General features: G+C 36.0%; 1 protein-coding gene across 5 annotated transcripts in view; it reads right to left on the bottom strand.

Moving 5' to 3' along the window:
* The window catches only part of MIPOL1 (mirror-image polydactyly 1), a 360,714-nt gene that overhangs the window by 211,019 nt on the left and 127,828 nt on the right, over nt 1–21,867 (bottom strand). For all 5 annotated transcript variants that reach the window (XM_070358754.1, XM_070358755.1, XM_070358757.1 and 2 more), the window contains 2 exons: nt 2,794–2,827; nt 2,364–2,534 (listed from right to left, as the gene is read on the bottom strand). In XM_070358754.1, coding sequence (XP_070214855.1) covers nt 2,364–2,534; nt 2,794–2,827 — 205 coding nt within the window. The remainder of the gene's footprint in view (nt 1–2,363; nt 2,535–2,793; nt 2,828–21,867) is intronic.

Genomic DNA, 21,867 nt, shown 5'->3' with positions numbered 1-21,867 from the left:
GACACTAACACTTCACTTTTTTTAAAACAATATGCTGAATGATCCAAGATTGAATACAATTGGTAGGGTACAAAATGCTAAAAAAAAAAAAAAAGTTGCTCATTTAAAAAGATTAAATTGAACTTTGCCCAATTCTAATCTGAAGATAAATGATAAATGTCAGATTTCCACATTGAGATAGGATAGAATTGTTTGTGGCAGAACAGTGCTCCAGCCAAGAAAAAAGAAAGCTAGATTAAAATTTAAAAATCATGTTTAAGACAGCAGAAGACTGCTACTGCAACAATGACTTGAGCAGCTAGAATTCTGAAGAGGGTTTAGCTGGAGACAGGTGATTGGAAGACTGGAAGTTGTTTTTTTCCTCCTAAGTTTTAAAGGCTCAAGGAATGGGCAAGAGGCTGAGAAATCAGGCTGTGACTACATAGAAGACTCTGGCTGGAGAACAGAGAAGTCATCTAAGCCTCTGGCATTTATGCAGGGCTGAAGTGACAAAATTAGAGATTTGAGACTTGTTTCCATCTCAGATCATTTGCTAAATCCCAAACCTGTACAGGGCTCGAAGTTAAAGAGCTAAGCCCTAAGCCCTGTGAAAAGAATACTGGCATTTCCAACAGTCTTAAAATGCTGAGAAGACAAACAACAGACTAGAGGATTCTCCAGGAGTAGGTCCCTAGTGAATACTCAGCTCTCAGTTTAGGAAGCCTCCCCAAAAGCACAGGGGTAAACCACAGGTAGAGCAAGATGTGCCAAAACTCACCCAGCCTTCAAGGATATAGTAAAGAACGTCAGATACTGGTAGAAATGAACTAATAGGAAATATTTTATGAAGTATAAAAGGCACAGCTGGTTAAGTGACAACCTGAAGCAAGCAAGAAAAGAGGTCCACTAGTGTGAAACAGAGCAGTTGTCCACTAACCGAAATATGTAAGAAAGATACAAAGTAGAAAAGGCGGAGTATATGGGTGCCACATGCAGGTAGGCCAGTCACTGATATGATGGAGACAAGCAGAAATTTCTCTTTCTATTGGCGAGAAGAGGTTGGATAGTTGCGGGGACAGGAAGAAGATAAAAAAGAGTCCTCCAGAGGGGGAGAGTGAGTGGACTAGCAAAAGGCAAGAAGGTTATCAGGCAACACCAGGGGTCTACTTGAAGACAACTGTCATGAACAGTTGAGTCATCAAATGTGTGATAGACTCTTGCCATATAAAGCTTTGAAGGTATACAACAGGCAGAAAGTTAAATTTATAAAACTTAGGTTTTGTTAGGTGAGCAGGACAAAGGAAGAGGGTCAGGACAACTGAGGTTATCTTACATGCTAGTAGGAGCTACTTATGGTGACCCAAGGAATCTAAGCTAGATAAAGACAGAAGAGAGGACATGAAGGGGTTAAAGGAAAGGAAAAGAGGTGATAAGATCACTATAATCAGGCGCCAGTAGAGTTGAAAATTTGCTAGAATTTTAGAATAGGCTGGAAAGATAGTAAGTGGATGCTTGAAATTGAGACTGATAATGACCAAGAATAAGGTATGATCATAGGGTGGATAGCAGAACAGGTAAAGAGCATCTGGAAGACTGGAGGAGAGAGATTCAGAGAGATGAGATGGCTATTGAAAGAATCATCCACATAGATATTTAAATCACCAAGAATTGTGACAGGAGTAAGCTAAAGAAAGAGACAGTAAAATAGATCCTAAAATCTTTAAGAGATGAAGGAAGCTATATGGGAGTGTATATATGACTGCAACAGCAGTGTGTAATGGGTGGTACAATCTGATGCATGGGTCTCAAAGCTGGAGGTGTTTAGAGAGAAAACAGGAAGAATGATTGAAACGCACTAATCGAACAAGCCTCCAAGGCCAGTGGCCCAACTGCTGGGGGAGGGAATACATTCACACTTGAGAGGACTGCAGTCGAAGCTGCATCCTCAGGGTGGTGATCAAGTTTCAGCTGGAGCAGGAAGGTGTAAGTAATGTTCAGAAAGGAATACCCTAATAATTTGATTCATTTATCCATGTTTACTAAAAGGCACTGAATTAGGCACTGGGAATAAAACAGTAATAAAGACATAATCTCAGCCCTCCCAAAACTGTGACTCAAGTAAGAAGTCTCATATAAAAGCGATTACTTTAAAGAATTGAACTAAATTTTTATAAAAAGCTAACAGTTTTATTAAGAAATGAGGATGCATATATTTGAAGAATGATATAACAAAATATGTGATTATCTTAATATAGCTAATCATTGTGGTATTAATTATAAGCTAAAAACTAATTTGAATTAAGAATAAGTGGGGGGAAGTCATTTTTTAATGTAAAGAAAGAGGGAAAAATGGTAGACAGCTTTTTATAGATACATGCAGGTACCTGAGACAAAGCAGCATCTCGTTCTTCAATCACTGCGTTCATTTCTTCTGCAGTTATTCTCTTTTTACATTCCTTGGTCTTGTAGATTCTATCCACAATTATAGCTCCATTCTTCTGAATAGCTACCCCTGTGTCTGCATTGTTTATTCTGTTCAGTAATTCCTGTAATGTCTACCAACACCATTATATGTTAGTCAGACATGAAGTTTTAATATATTTTATTTAATATAGGGTTTTAATTAATAGGCACATGTGAATTGTAAATTGACTGAGTGAAGTTATTGAATTTTCATATTGCAGCAAAGATGTACATTATTAGTGTGTCAATTCTTCTTTTTCCCACATCTTAGTTCTTGAAACCCACTCAATTGAACTTAAGCCTCTAAGATATAAGACTGACATCAAGAAATCTCCTCGGAGAATGGCTTACCATGTCATTTTCTTCAGGGTTAATATTTTCTAGCCTAGAAAAAAGGGACACAGAAAGCCTGATCAGTAGCATTTCCTTAGTGCAGCAAAATGAGTTCGCTTTTTAAATCTTTAGAACCTCAAGTAATTTCATTCGACTAGTCTTTAGAGTCAACCATGACACTGAACATATTAAAGTGCCACCTGCTCGACTCCATCTTTCAATAATGCTCCATATCTTCTGCACTGACTTCAGACTGTTAAGTTATTAATGTTTACTGCTATATATGACTACAAGGATCAATTGTTCATATGTGCTTAGATGAAGAAAGTTCCCCAGTGATAGAAGCACTCATTCTCATCATTATATTTATTTCTGGACTTTCAATTCTTACCAGAAACTGTATTTCCTCTCCTTTTTGGACATCATCACAAGTAAAACAAGGCAAGTATTTTTACTACAGAGTTAAACAATGTTCCCTCAAAAAGCAACAACAAATAATTACCACTAAATTTGACCTGACAATCTCCTGCTGCTACCTATTTGGTAAAACAAATATGCTGTATAGAAATGCTGACCAAAACTGGGCCACATTTTTAGATGTCTAATATTATTTTCTCTTCTGCATAACATAGATAGAATTATTCAAATTAAGGGCAAAAAAGGTAAACTGGTTCCCGTCATAAATGCATTTTTGTCTTACAAGAGTCATAGTGCTGGGGGAGGATGGGATGGGAGGTAGGAGGGAAGCTCAAGAGGGAGGGGACATATGTATACATATGTATACCAAAGTATACATATGTATACCATGTTGATGTATGGCAGAAAGTAACACAGTATTGTAAAAGCAATTATCCTCCAATTAAAAATAAATTTTAAAGAATGAAAAAAAAGAAAAGAGTCTTAGTGCTCACTGAAAAGTTTGCTGATGTTGGTAAACTGAAGAAATGCAGTAAAAGTAAAGAAAGAAGTTCTAAATCACATATTTAGAAAATATCTGTTATATAACTTAGGCAATAATTAAATTTGGTAGATTAAATGAAACTTTATCATGGATACCAGTGAAACTACTTAGATTTTAGAAATGATTTCAATTATTTAAAAACTGTACTAGGGAATTCCCTGGTGGTCTAGTGGTTAGGGCTTTGTGCTTCCACTGAAGGGGGCATGGGTTCAATCCCTGGTCGGGGAACTAAGATCAGACATGATGTGCAGTGCAACCAAAAACAAAAGGTAAAATAAAAATTGGACTAAAAATTTTAGATATCCAAATTTCTGTTTTGATTTTTTCCCCTTGATTTCTTTACTCCTATGATTTAACATTTACCGCCCAAAAAAAAAAAAAAAAAAGGATACTAGGAAAAAATAAAAGATACTTAATAAATTTATTACAAAATTGTTCCAAACTCCACAGTTCAAACTACTACATTCATAGAGAGGAAGTAAAGATGAACATATATAAAAAAACTATTCCTACCCATATTTAAATAGTATTTAAGTTAACAAGTAGGTGAAGCAATTTTGAATTATATGTATTTAATGTATTATATCTCAAACTGCTAATGTCCCCTTGGATTCACATTTCAATAAGGGTAAATATGTACTCTTTTATCTTTTTCTCCCAAAATCAATCCAAAGTTTTCAAATATTTTGCTTCATAGAAGCTTAGTTTATAAGAACTATGAAGATAATCACTTCTTTTACTCAATTAAAAAATACAGTGGAAAAGTATAAGATAAAATTCTTACACTTAAGATCATGTAAAAACATTTTAAAAACATGAGCAGCTTTAACCATCAGTTACTGGTTGGCTAAATATGATTTTTAGAAAGCCATAGGTGGTGAGAAATATTTACCTTAATATTGTTCTTTATAGATGAAATCAAACTAAGAGCTGATTAACGACAGTTTCCAAAGAAGCTTAAATTTTTATAAATTTAACAATTTATTAAACTTGATCATTTAAAATGGGAAAAGACACGTGGAAATTAAGTGTTTAGATTTACAGATTACTGGAAACAAAAAAATTTATTTCTCAGTATTACACATCTCCCTTTTTTTGTTTTGTTTTAAAGAATTACATATGGACGAAAAGAAAACGGCAGTAGAGACAGGTTAACGAATTCCTATGTTCCAAATAATCAACACAATAAAAAGTGCGTGGAATTCCTGTGTAATATCTGTACATTTTTTTCAGGCACTGCAAAGTGAAGAATTATTACTTTAAGGAAAATCAAATTAAGAGTTTAAATGATTTAAATTAACAGTTTTCAACAGGAAAGGGTTAAGATAACTGTATCTAATCTCATATTAAATTCCCTGCTAACAACTAAAATTTAAGAAAAAATATTAAAATCAAATTTTCTTAGCAGATGTTATATACTGGATCCTCAGTATATGAATTCAGCATTCTGATTATAAATAACTTGTGTGGTTGTCTTTAAAACTCCATGACATACAGTGACTTATCACTTTCTGATAAATGAATCTGAACCATGTTTTAGTGAGTGAGTGTGTCAGGTCTGAAATGCAGGGAATAAGTGAGTGAGCCAAGTCAGCCACTTAGCATGTGAATCTCCATTTTGCTTTATTATGACCCTTTAAAACTGATATAAGTATAAAGATAAATGGTCACTAAGAGAAAAATAAAATGTGAAAAGAAAAACTTAAAAACTCTCGTACAAAACAACAACGAGGTATCACCTAATACCTGTTAGAATGGCTGTTATCAAAAGGACAAAACTATATTTGACACATTTTTCTGAGATGGATCATTCAATATCTACTTAAAGATTAAAAATCAACAAAAGTGGCTTCTAGAAGATTAAATATAGTTCTACGGTAAGTACATAATATACTGTATCACTAATGAAAACAAAAATTAAACAAACAACTTACCTTTAAAAAACTGAAGCAATTTGAAATAGTTATGTAAGACATTCAACTTTCTATGTAAAATGACTTTTTAGGCTTAAGGTTTACTAGCAGCGTGTACAACATAAAAGTTTTATTTGCTTAATAAAGACAAAATAATAGTTGTCATATGAAATATATCTGACAAATTATACATTATATTTTAATAGGAAGTTTACAGTTAAACAAAAGAACCTCAACCTTTCATAAACTCTAAATTATTCCTATAACAGTCTAATTAGAGAGTCATGATAATCAGTAAGAATATTGCTGAAGTAAACGTCCATGGGCTCAAGTTTCAATTGATTTCCTATACCATGCAAATTCTGACTGACAACCTTGCACTCTAAGTGGAAAGACTCATGCACGAAATGTCACATTTCTTGATTTATCCCTAAATCAGTCAATATAACATCTTTTCCTTCTGAACCTAGAGTCATTTACCTTGTTCAATGGGAAGAAGCAAAACTTTGAACCCAAATGATAAAACTAATTAATGATCAGCTTATCAGAAAATCCTAAAGTATTTGCTTTTTTCTCTAAGTCTTATTTTTTACACAGTGCCACCTTTAATATGGTATAAAAAAATACACCAATAATAACAGATTGAAAAAAGATATCATGATCTCAAAAGCTGGAATGTTCATATGCACGCATGTCTATATTGGCATGCTACAAAAGTCATTTTACCTTGAATCCTTTTTATTTTTTCCTAGTTTTGGATAGAAGCAAAAGAGACAAAAAAGCATTAAAAATTCAGGGAGTAAGGGAAAGCAGAGAGACAAGACAAACATTATACAGAAAGATGCAAAGTAGATCAGAAGTGAAAATATAGTTAAGAGAAAAGAGAAGGAAAGAATTTCCAGATTACAGGAATCAAGAAATGAGGAATTAAAAAAGAAATGTTGGAGAAGGAAATGGAAATGGCAACCCACTCCAGTATTCTTGCCTAGGAAATTCCATGGACAGAGGAGTCTGCCATGCTACAGTTCATAGGGTCACAAAGAGTCAGACACAACTGAGCAACAGAGCATATACTCTATTATGAGACCAAAGGAAAGAGAAAGTTCAAATTGAGAATAACTATCATATCTCAATGATATGGGATAAATTATATGGGATACTTTGCTACACAAAGTAGAGCACTATCTCTCAAATCAAGGAAAAAGGTCGTTGTTTAGAGAAATAAAGATGTAAAACCCTTTTTAAAAAAGAGATGTAAAATAATTCATATATTTTCTTCTTATACACAATGCTTCTAAATATGCCTTTCAGTCAAGCAAAGCTCCGTTATAAATTGGTTCTATCTTAACAAAGATTTAGTCTAAAATGCACTATTGAGGTTCAGAGTTCATAGACCTCAGCTAACTAGAAAGGAACCTCCACAGCACCATAAAACTGTACTGGCATGCTATTTGTTGCTGCTGTTGTTCTTACTTCTTATGTATTTGTCCTGATCCCCTTACCTGAAACCCTAGAGTGTAATAAAGCAGGAGCTGTCTATAAACTTTTCCTAGGAACTAACAATTCTTTATCACTTGAAATTATTTTAAATATTTATGTAATTATTTACTTGATGCTGATCTTAACTGAGACCATAATGCTGTGTTCCCAGCAACTAGCAGTGTACCTGACACTTAGCACATATTCAATAAGTATTTATTGAATGGATTAAGTAACTAAAAGAGAAGGCTTAGGATAGGACTGTTTTCCTTTACTCCCTTCCCCATTCTTCCCTCAATATGAACTCTACCTAGAACAAAATGAAAAAGGTTGTACCTCAAAGAAGCCTAATTTTCATGTATTGTAATAAAAACTATAACAAAACATATATACAAATGAAAATAGACAACGGAGGCTAAAAAATTTAAAGAAGGTTCAATTTAGATCCATCTTTTAAAGAGACAAAATGAACTGACTATCTCCTAGTCCATAAAGCAAGTCATATTTCCAAGGGAAAAAAAGAGATAGAATGAACAAAACTAAGAGACCAATCTAAGAGGAATTCTGAGGAAGAAGTTCTGGTTTGGATATGTGGGAGAGTGGTTATGCCAATGATTGGTAGAGGGAATTAAGGAGAATCAGGTTTTAAAAATAAATTAATAATTCCATTTTTGGATATGATGAGTTTGAGTTGCCTGAAGAGATCTGAGGTATCTACTACATGTGACTTACTATGACTCCTTAGGCAGGTAGGCGATCACTCTTAAGTTTGCTCACCTATAAAGCTTGAATATCACCTACCTCAATGAGTTGTGACGCTACATAAAAAATTGATTTGTAATCTTTGTCAGGCAAATTTCATTTCAAAAAACATTCAAATCTATTTATAAGCAAAATTCATGATTAAAATTGGTGATCTCCTGGAGGAGGAAACAGCAACCCACTCCAGTATTCTTGCCTGGAAAATTTCACAAACAGAGGAGTCTGGTGGGCTACAGTCCCTGGGGTCGCTGAGTTGGACATGATCAAGCATGCACAGCAAAGCACATATGTGTATGTATAACAGATTCATTCTGCTGTACACCTGAAACTAACACAACATTGTAAATCAACAATGCACAAATAAAAATGATATAAAAAACTGATGATCAATCTACATAAAAGATTTATGGTCATAAATTATATGTGAAGTGTAATACTATGAATGGTTGATAAGCTGAAGCTAATAATACTTACAAATCCCTAAAGAAGAGTTCTAAAGGTATTAATAGCTGCATTATTGAAATAAGAAAAAAGGTTATCTATTTGAAGAGTATGTTTAAACACATTCAGCCCCAACAACTGTTTTTGTAGATAAAATCAAACTGATTCTGCAAGGTATATGGAAAGGCAAATGTACCAGAATAGTCAAAGTAATTCTATAGTAAAAGAGCAAGGTTTAGAAGGATGCCATCTGATTTCAAGATTTAGCAATCAAGAGTGTGTGGTACTGGCAATGACAGTGACAGACTCACAGATCAATGGAACAGAAAAGAAAGTCCTGAAATTAACCCACATGAATACAGTCGATTGATTTTTGGCACAGGTGCAAAGGAAATTAGTGGAGAAATGATACGCTTTTCACAAATGGTGCTGGAATAAATAAATGTCCTGATGTATAACTATATGTACCATGTACCACCTTACACAAAAATCAATTAAAAATGAATTATAGGCCTACATGTAAAACATGAAATTTATAAATTCTAGAAGAAAACACAGGAGAAAATTTGGTGTGACCTAACATGTGGCACTGAGTTTTAGATTCAATACCAAAAGTACAAAACATAAAAGAAAAACCAATAAGTTGGATTTTATCAAAATTTAAACTTATATTCTGCTAAACACATTGTTGAGAGACCAAAAATATGGACTGCAAGAAAATATTTGAAAACCACCTATCTGAAAAAGGACTCACATACAGAATGCATAAAGAACACTTAAAATTAACAAAAGAAAACAATACAACTTCAAAAACTGGTCAAATATCTGAACAGACACTTTACCAAAGAAGATACACAGCTGGTAAATAAACATTTACCAACTCAGTATCATCTGTTATTAGAGAATGGCTAAATGTCCAAAATAGGAAACCTAACCAAACAAAAAGGACAATTACAAATGCTGGCAAAGATGGTAAGCAATGAGAATTCTGATTCATTGCTGGGTGGGCACATCCCTTTCATAAAACATTTTATATGTTTTATAATGCTAGAAAGTAAGAAAATGTTCAAAAACCAAAAGGATGAGAACAAGCCAAAGGCATACAGGAATCACCTGAGAGAGTTTCCAATGTCAAAACTGGAACACCCCAAGAAACAGAATAACACAGAATTTGATTACAAGTCAAAGTATTAAATGAATGTCAATGAGTCCATACTGACATAACTAAACACATAAATGAGGGATAAAAATCTCCTATATTGAAGAATCACAAATAATTTATATAGATATTCTCCACTAAGAAAGGCAAAGTGAATTAACCAGGACTTCCCTGGTGGTTCAGTGGTTAAGAATCTGCCTTCCAATGCAGGGCTGGATCCCTGGTCATGGCACTAAGACCCCACATGCTGCAGGGCAACTAAGCCCATGCACCACAACCAGAGACACCTGCACGCCGCAACAAGACCCAGCACAACCAAAAAAACTCAACCTCCTAGCCCACACTCTCCAGCCCCACCATTGAGTACAGGCTGTACTTTAGTGATCTGCTTCAAAGAGTTTAAAAGAGGAATAAAAGTATAAAAGAGGATAAAAGAGGATAAAAGAGTATAAAAGAGGAATGTGGGTAACTTTACAGTGAAGAAACATGGCAAGCACTACCTTGACTGGGAGACCAAAATTAACATCCCCGGCTGAAAGTCACGTTGACAGAATATAATCTTGAAATGATGTGATTAAACATGGCATTTCACTTCTGTACTATCTGTCCCATAAAACCATTACATCAGTCTAATCATGAGAAAAACTTCAGAAAAACTGAAATTGAGGAACATTCTATAAAATACCTGACCAGTACTCCAAAAAACTGTCACATCATCAAAAACAAGGAAAGTCTGAGAAAATGTCACAGACCAGAGTAGGCAATGGAGACACAGTAACTAAATGCCTATGGAATCCTAGATAGGATCATGGAAAATAAAAAGGACATTAGAGAAAGTAGTGAAATCTGAATAAAGTATGAAGTGAAGTGAAGTCGCTCAGTCGTATCCGACTCTTTGTGACCCCATGGACTGTAGCCTACCAAGCTTCTCCGTCCATGGGATTTTCCAGGCAAGGGTACTGGAGTGGGTTGCCATTTCCTTCTCGAGGGGCTCTTCCTGACCCAGGAATTGAACCCGGGTCTCCTGCATTGCAGGCAAACGCTTCACCCTCTGAGCCACCAGGGAAGCCGATATGGCCTATAGTAAATAGTTCTATAACAATGTTGATTTCTCTCCTGTGACATATATATCATAGTAATACAAAAGGTAGCAATAAAAGAAACTGGGTGAGCGTTATATAAACTTTGCATTATCTTCACAACTTTTCTATAAATCTGAAAGTATTCTAAAATGAAAAGTTTATTATAAAAAAAGTCCAAGTAAAGACAGTGGCAATGGCACCCCACTCCAGTACTCTTGCCTGGAAAATCCCATGGATGGAGGAGCCTGGTGGGCTGCACTCCATAAGGTCGCTAAGAGTCGGACATGACTGAGCAACTTCACTTTCACTTTTCATTTTCATGCATTGGAGAAGGAAATGGCAACCCACTCCAGTGTTCTTGCCTGGAGAATCCCAGGGATGGGGGAGCCTGGTGGGCTGCTGTCTATGAGGTCGCACAGAGTCGGACACGACTGAAGCGACTTAGCAGCAGCAAAGACAGTGGAGTGAAATCTGAACACAAATCCATCTACCCCATCACATACCACTTGAACAGAAGATAAAAATTAATCAAACTGTAGAGGAAGCAGGACATCATGTAGTAATTTTTAAAGTAAGGACAAGGTGGAGGGTGGAAAAATGATTTTGAACTGGTTCAACTAACTTATCTTTTTACACATGAAAATAGGTATTGAGAAAAGACAGTGACCTTACCAAATCCTAGGAATTTTTCACTAATACCACACAGCTTAGAAATAACCTTAGAGACCAATGGGTTGAGTAGACAGCCCAAAGAAAAGTTAAGATCCTTCTGTATTACTAAGAATCTTTATAGATGAAGCAAAAATCACCAGGGCTGGCCATTTTGTTTGCCTGTTTCTTTTTACTACACTGGTGTAACAAATAAAAGCCCCAAAGTACTACTCCATGGAATCAGGATATTCACAAGAAGAGACAGAGTGGCCCCTCAGTGCAGCGCAAGACACCAAACAAAACTCCACAGCAGGGGACAGGATCTCAAACAAAATGTAGAAAGGTGGCCCAGAAGCAACACCTAGCCAAGAGTCAGAGGAGAAGGCAAACAGGTGTCAAATAATATGAAATATTTATCAAGGAAAATTCATTTGCACCATATCAAAACAGATAAAAGTTCTTGACGATTTAAGTATGAGCAAGATAAAAGAGAAATGACAAGTCAACTATGAATTTACCACAAACACATGACCAAGTATCATGCAGATGAGATAAAGATCACAATATAAAAGATAACACTGACCAAGAAGGAAGTTGACCCATTAATGGTTGGCATTCTAGAAAAGCATAAAAACATGAATTCAATAAAACAAATTTCAAAGAGAAGATGCCAAAAAAAAGAGCAGATGAAGAGGAAAACTGAAAACTAAAGGACAGACCTGAAACTGATATAATTTTAAAAAGAAAGAAAAGAAAGCCTGAGGAAACATTGAGAATAAATAAACAGACAAATATTTAATAAATGAAGTAGAAAGAACAGGCGATGGGATTGTAAAACTGGAAGTACTAACATATAGGAAAGGCTTGAGACTGTCACAATGAATGCACAGGAAAAAAACAGAAATTAAAATAATTATTGAATTCATAATAGATGAGAACCAAAGTGCCTATAATAATAACCAAAGTCTCTAAAATAGAAAAACACAAAGCTAATGCTGCTGCTGCTGCTAAGTCACTTCAGTCGTGTCCGACTCTGTGCGACCCCATAGACGGCAGCCCACCAGGCTCTGCCATCCCTGGGATTCTCCAGGCAAGAACACTGGAGTGGGTTGCCATTTCCTTCTCCAATGCATAAAAGTGAAAAGTGAAAGGGAAGTCACTCAGTCGTGTCTGACTTCGCGACCTCATGGACTGAAGCCTACCAGGCTCCTCTGTCCATGGGATTTTCCAGGCAAGAGTACTGGAGTGGGTTGCCATTGCCTTCTCCAATAAAGCTAATACAATACTGTAAAATAATTAGCCTCCAATTAAAATAAATAAATTTATATTAAAAAAATTTAAAAAAAAAAAAACCAAAATAAAATAAAATTTAAAAATCTAAAATTTCCTGAAATAAAGGAAGAATCAAATAATCTTAAGAAAAGGCATGCTGTGATTCTAAAAATATTATTACATAATAATCAACACAAACATCCTGATTAAGTTATTCTACTTCAAGAATAAAGGAAAATCCTTCTGGTATCCAGGCAGGAAAAAATGAACTACCTTTAAGTGAGGAAAAAAGGAATATGATTGACACTAGACTTCTTTTCAGACAAACTTGATGTCAGAAAAGTCAGTAACATTTTTTACAATGTTTAGAATGAAAAATACTTGAGCAAAGAATTTTATTCATAACCACTTTGAATATAAGGATAATAAACAGCCAGTCTGGAGCATATTAAAGTTTAGAATAAAGTATTTATAAACCCCTCCTTAAAAGACTATTTAAAAATGAAATCTGGTTACCCAGGAATTTCCCACAATAAAGAACTCAGGTGGTGGAGTTTCCTTGCTGTGGGTGGGGTTGTATCAGTCAAGGTTTCTTGGTTAGGGAAGTTTGTGTCGGTGTTCTGGTGGGTGGAGCTGGATTTCTTCTCTCTGGAGTGCAATGAAGTGTCTAGTAACGAGTTATGAGATGTCAATGGATTTGGAGTAACTTTGGGCAGCCTGTATATTGAAGCTCAGGGTTGTGTTCCTGTGTTGCTGGAGAATTTGCGTGGTATGCCTTGCTCTGGAACTTGTTGGCCTTTGGGTGGTGCTTGGTTTCAGTGCAGGTACGTTTGATGAGCTCCTATTGCTTAATGTTCCCTAGAGTCAGGTGTTCTATGACGTTCTCAGGATAAAAGCGAAAATAAACATATGGGATCTAATTAAAATTAAAAGCTTCTGCACAAGAAAAGAAACTATAAGCAAGGTGAAAAGACAGCCTTCAGAATGGGAGAAAATAACAGCAAATGAAGAAACGGACAAACAACTAATCTCAAAAATATACAAGCAACTCCTACACCTCAATTCCAGAAAAATAAATGACCCAATCAAAAAATGGGCCAAAGAACTAAATAGACATTTCTCCAAAGAAGACATACAGATGGCTAACAAACACATGAAAAGATGCTCAACACCACTCATTATCAGAGAAATGCAAATCAAAACCACAATGAGGTACCATTTCCTGCCAATGGCTATGATCCAAGTCTACAAGCAATAAATGCTGGAGAGGATGTGGAGTAAAGGGAACCCTCTTACACTGTTGGTGCGAATGCAAACTAGTACAGCCACTATGGAGAACAGTGTGGAGATTCCTTAAAAAACTGGACGTAGAACTGCCATACGACCCATCAATCCCACTGCTGGGCATACACACCGAGGAAACCAGAATTGAAAGAGACACGTGTATCCCAATGTTCATCGCAGCACTGTTTATAATAGCCAGGACATGGAAGCAACCTAGATGCCCATCAGCAGATGAATGGTACATATACAAATGGAGTATTACTCAGCCATTAAAAAGAATACATTTGCATCAGTTCTAATGAGGTGGATGAAACTGCAGCCTATTATACAGAGTGAAGTAAGCCAGAAAGAAAAACACCAATACAGTATGCTAACACATATATATGGAATTTAAAAAGATGGTAACAACAACCCTGTATGCGAGACAGCAAAAGAGACACAGATGTATAGAACTGTCTTTTGGACTCTATGGAGTGGGGGGGGATGATTTGGGAGAATGGCATTAAAACATGTATAGTATCATATAAGAAATGAATCGCCAGTCCAGGTTCGATGCAGGATACAGGAGGCTTGGGGCTGGTGCACTGGGATGACCCGGAGGGATGGTATGGGGAGGGAGGTGGGAGGATGGTTCAGGATGGGGAACACATGTACACCTGTGGAGGATGCATGTTGATGTATGGCAAAACCAACACAATATTGTAAAGTAAAAAAAAAATAATAATAAAAAAATAAATAAAGAGAAAAATAAATAAAATAAAAAAAAAAGAACTCAGGTGTAAAAATGCCACATATGATAAAAGTTCCAGCAATGATTCTTAATTCTTTAAACTAGAAAATTAAGGTTAAACCCAGAGAAGCACTTTGGCTATTGTATCCAATGTAACTTTATAAAATTTTGGAAAGTAGAATTCATAAAGAAAAAGAAAAAAAGGAGTTTAAAATTATTATTTCATAGCTGAGTCAAATAATATTGTTTAACTAAAACACTACATAAGAAATATTTATGAGAACGTTTTTCAGTCTCTTTTTTTTAATTTAAAAGGATCCTTAGGGAATTGATATATCTTAGTGAGAGAAAATGGGGCTTCCGTGGTGTCTCAGATGGTAAAGAATCTGCCTGCAATGCAGAAGACCTGGGTTCAATCTCTGGGAGAAAATAGTGCCTCAGGTTCAAAATTTTCTTCAGTTTCACAACTGATTATTATTCTTAAATTCAAGTAATATTTATACAGAACCGCTACAAGTACTTTTCAATACTTATTAAATCATTTAGTCCTCATAACAACCAATATAAAAACAGCCACTACTTCCACATTTTGTAGTTTCAGAAACCGAATAGTTTGTCCATGGTTGTACAGCCAGGAAGCAGAGTGAAAATTCAAAGGCAGGTAAATGGGTGTGGAATCTATGCTCCTCACCTTGATAATATAATGCCTCTCATGTAAAACAGAAAGTAGAAAATAACTAATTTTTATCAAATTAATTCTATTGGGCTTCCCTGGTTGCTCAGTGGTAAAGAATCTGCCTGTGATGCAGGAGACACAGGGGATACAGGTTCAATTCCTGGGTCAGGAAGATCCTCTGAAGAAGGAAATGGTAACCCACTCCAGTATTCTTGCATGGAGAATTACACGGACAGCAAGCCAGACGGGCTACAATCCACAGGGCTGCAAAGAGTTGGATACAACTTTAGCAACTTAGCATGTTGCAAGCATCTATTCAATTATCAACCATCTATCCTTCCAGACAGTAGTTTATTTATTTTTTATTTTTTTATTTTTTTTTTTTTTTTTTTTTTTCTAATTTTATTTTATTTTTAAACTTTACATAATTGTATTAGTTTTGCAAATATCAAAATGAATCTGCCACAGGTATACATGTGTTCCCCATCCCAACCCTCCTCCTCCTCCTCCCCATACCATCCCTCTGGGCCGTCTAGTGCACCAGCCCCAAGCATCCAGCATCGTGCATCGAACCTGGACTGGCAACTCGTTTCCTACATGATATTTTACATGTCTCAATGCCATTCTCCCAAATCTTCCCACCCTCTCCCTCTGCAACAGAGTCCATAAGACTGTTCTATACATCAGTGTCTCTTTTGCTGTCTCGTATACAGAGTTATTGTTACCATCTTTCTAAATTCCATATATATGTTAGTATACTGTATTTATGTTTTTCCTTCTGGCTTACTTCACTCTGTATAATAGGCTCCAGTTTCATCCACCTCATTAGAACTGATTCAAATGTATTCTTTTTAATGGCTGAGTAATACTCCATTGTGTATATGTACCACAGCTTTCTTATCCATTCATCTGCTGATGGGCATCTAGGTTGCTTCCATGTCCTGGCTATTATAAACAGTGCTGCGATGAACATTGGGGTACACATGTCTCTTTCCCTTCTGGTTTCCTCAGTGTGTATGCCCAGCAGTGGGATTGCTGGATCATAAGGCAGTTCTATTTCCAGTTTTTTAAGGAATCTCCACACTGTTCTCCATAGTGGCTGTACTAGGTTGCATTCCCACCAACAGTGTAAGAGGGTTCCCTTTTCTCCACACCCTCTCCAGCATTTATTATTTGTAGACTTTTGGATCGCAGCCATTCTGACTGGTGTGAAATGGTACCTCATAGTGGTTTTGATTTGCATTTCTCTGATAATGAGTGATGTTGAGCATCTTTTCATGTGTTTGTTAGCCATCTGTATGTCTTCTTTGGAGAAATGTCTATTTAGTTCTTTGGCCCATTTTTTGATTGGGTCGTTTATTTTTCTGGAGTTGAGCTGTAGGAGTTGCTTGTATATTTTTGAGATTAGTTGTTTGTCGGTTGCTTCATTTGCTATTATTTTCTCCCATTCTGAAGGCTGTCTTTTCACCTTGCTAATAGTTTCCTTTGATGTGCAGAAGCTTTTAAGGTTAATTAGGTCCCATTTGTTTATTTTTGCTTTTATTTCCAATATTCTGGGAGGTGGGTCATAGAGGATCCTGCTGTGATGTATGTCGGAGAGTGTTTTGCCTATGTTCTCCTCTAGGAGTTTTATAGTTTCTGGTCTTACGCTTAGATCTTTAATCCATTTTGAGTTTATTTTTGTGTATGGTGTTAGAAAGTGGTCCAGTTTCATTCTTTTTACAAGTGGTTGACCAGATTTCCCAGCACCACTTGTTAAAGAGATTGTCTTTAATCCATTGTATATTCTTGCCTCCTTTGTCAAAGATAAGGTGTCCATATGTGCGTGGATTTATCTCTGGGCTTTCTATTTTATTCCATTGATCAATATTTCTGTCTTTGTGCCAGTACCATACTGTCTTGATAACTGTGGCTTTGTAGTAGAGCCTGAAGTCAGGTAGGTTGATTCCTCCAGTTCCATTCTTCTTTCTCAAGATCGCTTTGGCTATTCGAGGTTTTTTGTATTTCCATACAAATTGTGAAATTATTTGTTCTAGCTCTGTGAAGAATACTGTTGGTAGCTTGATAGGGATTGCATTGAATCTATAAATTGCTTTGGGTAGTATACTCATTTTCACTATATTGATTCTTCCAATCCATGAACATGGTATATTTCTCCATCTATTAGTGTCCTCTTTGATTTCTTTCACCAGTGTTTTATAGTTTTCTATATATAGGTCTTTAGTTTCTTTAGGTAGATATATTCCTAAGTATTTTATTCTTTCCGTTGCAATGGTGAATGGAATTGTTTCCTTAATTTCTCTTTCTGTTTTCTCATTATTAGTGTATAGGAATGCAAGGGATTTCTGTGTGTTGATTTTATATCCTGCAACTTTACTATAGTCATTGATTATTTCTAGTAATTTTCTGGTGGAATCTTTAGGGTTTTCTATGTAGAGGATCATGTCATCTGCAAATAGTGAGAGTTTTACTTCTTCTTTCCAATTTGGATTCCTTTTATTTCTTTTTCTGCTCTGATTGCTGTGGCCAAAACTTCCAAAACTATGTTGAATAGTAATGGTGAAAGTGGGCACCCTTGTCTTGTTCCTGACTTTAGAGGAAATGCTTTCAATTTTTCACCATTGAGGATAATGTTTGCTGTGGGTTTGTCATATATAGCTTTTATTATGTTGAGGTATGTTCCTTCTATTCCTGCTTTCTGGAGAGTTTTTATCATAAATGGATGTTGAATTTTGTCAAAGGCTTTCTGCATCTATTGAGATAATCATATGGTTTTTATTTTTCAATTTGTTAATGTGGTGTATTACATTGATTGATTTATGGATATTGAAGAATCCTTGCATCCCTGGGATAAAGCCCACTTGATCATGGTGTATGATCTTTTAATGTGTTGCTGGATTCTGATTGCTAGAATTTTGTTAAGGATTTTTGCATCTATGTTCATCAGTGATATTGGCCTGTAGTTTTCTTTTTTTTGTGGCATCTTTGTCAGGTTTTGGTATTAGGGTGATGGTGGCCTCATAGAATGAGTTTGGAAGTTTACCTTCCTCTGCAATTTTCTGGAAGAGTTTGAGCAGGATAGGTGTGAGCTCTTCTCTAAATTTTTGGTAGAATTCAGCTGTGAAGCCGTCTGGACCGGGCTTTTGTTTGCTGGAAGATTTTTGATTACAGTTTCAATTTCCATGCTTGTGATGGGTCTGTTAAGATTTTCTATTTCTTCCTGGTCCAGTTTTGGAAAGTTGTACTTTTCTAAGAATTTGTCCATTTCTTCCACGTTGTCCATTTTATTGGCATATAATTGTTGATAGTAGTCTCTTATGATCCTTTGTATTTCTGTGTTGTCTGTTGTGATCTCTCCATTTTCGTTTCTAATCTTGTTGATTTGATTTTTCTCCTTTGTTTCTTGATGAGTCTGGCTAATGGTTTGTCAATTTTATTTATCCTTTCAAAGAACCAGCTTTTGGTTTTGTTGATTTTTGCTATGGTCTCTTTTGTTTCTTTTGCATTTATTTCTGCTCTAATTTTTAAGATTTCTTTCCTTCTACTAACCCTGGGGTTCTTCATTTCTTCCTTTTCTAGTTGCTTTAGGTGTAGAGTTAGGTTATTTATTTGACTTTTTTCTTGTTTCTTGAGGTGTGCCTGTATTGCTATGAACTTTCCCCTTAGGACTGCTTTTACCGTGTCCCACAGGTTTTGGGTTGTTGTGTTTTCATTTTCATTCGTTTCTATGCAAATTTTGATTTCTTTTTTTGATTTCTTCTGTGATTTGTTGGTTATTCAGCAGTGTGTTGTTCAGCCTCCATATGTTGGAATTTTTAATAGTTTTTCTCCTGTAATTGAGATCTAATCTTACTGCATTGTGGTCAGAAAAAATGCTTGGAATGATTTCTATTTTTTTGAATTTACCAAGGCTAGCTTTTTATGGCCCAGGATGTGATCTATCCTGGAGAAGGTTCCATGTGCGCTTGAGAAAAAGGTGAAATTCATTGTTTTGGGATGAAATGTCCTATAGATATCAATTAGGTCTAACTGGTCTATTGTATCGCTTAAAGTTTGTGTTTCCTTGTTAATTTTCTGTTTAGTTGATCTATCCATAGGTGTAAGTGGGGTATTAAAGTCTCCCACTATTATTGTGTTATTATTAATTTCTCCTTTCATACTTGTTAGCATTTGTCTTACATACTGTGGTGCTCCCGTGTTGGGTGCATATATATTTATAATTGTTATATCTTCTTCTTGGATTGATCCTTTGATCATTATGTAGTGACCTTCTTTGTCTCTTTTCACAGCCTTTGTTTTAAAGTCTATTTTATCTGATATAAGTATTGCTACTCCTGCTTTCTTTTGGTCCCTATTTGCATGGAAAATCTTTTTCCAGCCCTTCACTTTCAGTCTGTATGTGTCCCCTGTTTTGAGGTGGGTCTCTTGTAGACAACATATGTGGGGTCTTGTTTTTGTATCCATTCAGCCAGTCTTTGTCTTTTTGGTTGGGGCATTCAACCCATTTATGTTTAAGGTAATTACTGATAAGTATGATCCTGCTGCCATTTACTTTATTGTTTTGGGTCTGAGTTTATACACCGCTTTTGTGTTTCCTGTCTAGAGAATATCCTTTAGTATTTGTTGGAGAGCTGGTTTGGTGGTGCAGAATTCTCTCAGCTTTTGCTTGTCTGAAAAGCTTTTGATTTCTCCTTCATACTTGAATGAGATCCTTGCTGGGTACAATAATCTGGGCTGTAGGTTATTTTCTTTCATCATTTTAAGTATGTCTTGCCATTCCTCCTGGCTTGAAGAGTTTCTATTGAAAGATCAGCTGTTATCCGTATGGGAATTCCCTTGTGTGTTATTTGTTGTTTTTCCCTTGCTGCTTTTAATATTTGTTCTTTGTGTTTGATCTTTGTTAATTTGATTAATATGTGTCTTGGGGTGTTTCTCCTTGGGTTTATCCTGTTTGGGACTCTCTGGGTTTCTTGTACTTGGGTGATTATTTCCTTCCCCATTTTAGGAAGTTTTCCACTATTATCTCCTCAAGTATTTTCTCATGGTCTTTCTTTTTTTGTCTTCTTCTTCTGGAACCCCTATGATTCAATGTTGTAGCGTTTAATATTGTCCTGGAGGTCTCTGAGATTGTCCTCATTTCTTTTAATTCGTTTTTCTTTTATCCTCTCTGATTCATTTATTTCTACCATTCTATCTTCTAATTCACTAATCCTGTCTTCTGCCTCTGTTATTCTACTATTTGTTGCCTCCAGAGTGTTTTTAATTTCACTTATTGCATTATTCATTATATATTGACTCTTTTTATTTCTTCTAGGTCCTTGTTAAACCTTTCTTGCATCTTCTCAATCCTTGTCTCCAGGCTATTTATCTGTGATTCCATTTTAGTTTCAAGATTTTGGATCAATTTCACTATCATTATTCGAATTCTTTATCAGGTAGATTCCCTATCTCTTCCTTTTGTTTGGTTTGGTGGGCATTTATCCTGTTCCTTTATCTGCTGAGTATTCCTCTGTCTCTTCATCTTGTTTAAATTGCTGAGTTTGGGGTGTCCTTTCTGTATTCTGACAGTTTGTGGAGTTCTCTTTATTGTATGCGTTTCACACTGTGTGTGGGTTTGTACAGGTGGCTTGTCAAGGTTTCCTGGTTAGGGAAGCTTGTGTCGGTGTTCTGGTGGGTGGAGCTGTATTTCTTCCCTCTGGAGTGCAAATGAAATGTCCAGTAATGATTTATGAGATGTCTATAGTTTTGGGGTGACTTTGGGCAGCCTGTATCTTGAAGCTCAGGGCTGTGTTCCTTTGTTGCTAGAGAATTTGTTTGGTATGTCTTGCCCTGGAATTTATTGGCCCTTGTGTGGTGCTTGGTTTCAGTGTCGGTATGGATGCATTTGATGAGCTCCCACAATTAATGTTCCTTGAGTCAGGAGTTCCTGGAGTCAGGGTTTGACTTAAGTCTCCTGCTTCCGGTTATCGGTCTTATTTTTACAGTAGTTTCAAAACTTCTCCTTCTATACAGCACCATTGATAAAACATCTACATTAAAGATGAAAAGTTTCTCTACAGTGAGGGTCACTCAGAGAGGTTCACAGGGTTACATGGAGAAGAGAAGAGGGAGGAGGGAGTTAGAGGTGACCCAAATGAGATGAGGTGAATCAATAGTGGAGAGAGTGGGCTAGCCAGTAGTCACTTCCTTATGTGCACTCCACAACTGGCCCACTCAGAGATGTTCACGGGGTTATACAGAGAAGAGAAGAAGGAGGAAGGTAACAGGGGTGGCCAGAAGGATAAAAGGGGGGAATGAAAAGGATGGAGACAGATCCAGCCAGTAATCAGTTCCCTAAGTGTTCTCCACCGTCTGGAACACACAGAATTTCACAGAGTTGGGTAGAGTAGAGAGGGGTTAGGGAGGAGACACAGGCGACCTGGTGGAGAAAAAGGAGAGTCCAAAGGGAGAGAGAGCAGTCAAGCCAGTAATCTCACCCCTAGTGAAAAATGGGTCCTGAAGATTGGGTCCTTAAAGGTACAAAATTGGTAACAAATACATAAAAGCAAAAAAAAAATCTAGAGTAAAGTTTGGAATTTCAAAAATACGATGTTAAAGAAAAGAAGAAGGAAAAGAAAGAGAGAAAAAACGAACAAACAAAAACAAACAAGGTCGCGAAAATTATAAAGAAAGTACAGGTACA

This window comes from Bos mutus, chromosome 21 (assembly GCF_027580195.1).
Source record: "Bos mutus isolate GX-2022 chromosome 21, NWIPB_WYAK_1.1, whole genome shotgun sequence".
Lineage (NCBI taxonomy): Eukaryota > Metazoa > Chordata > Mammalia > Artiodactyla > Bovidae > Bos > Bos mutus.
The sequence above is the reverse complement of the archived record's forward strand: the minus strand, read 5'-3'. Positions and strand labels throughout refer to the sequence as shown.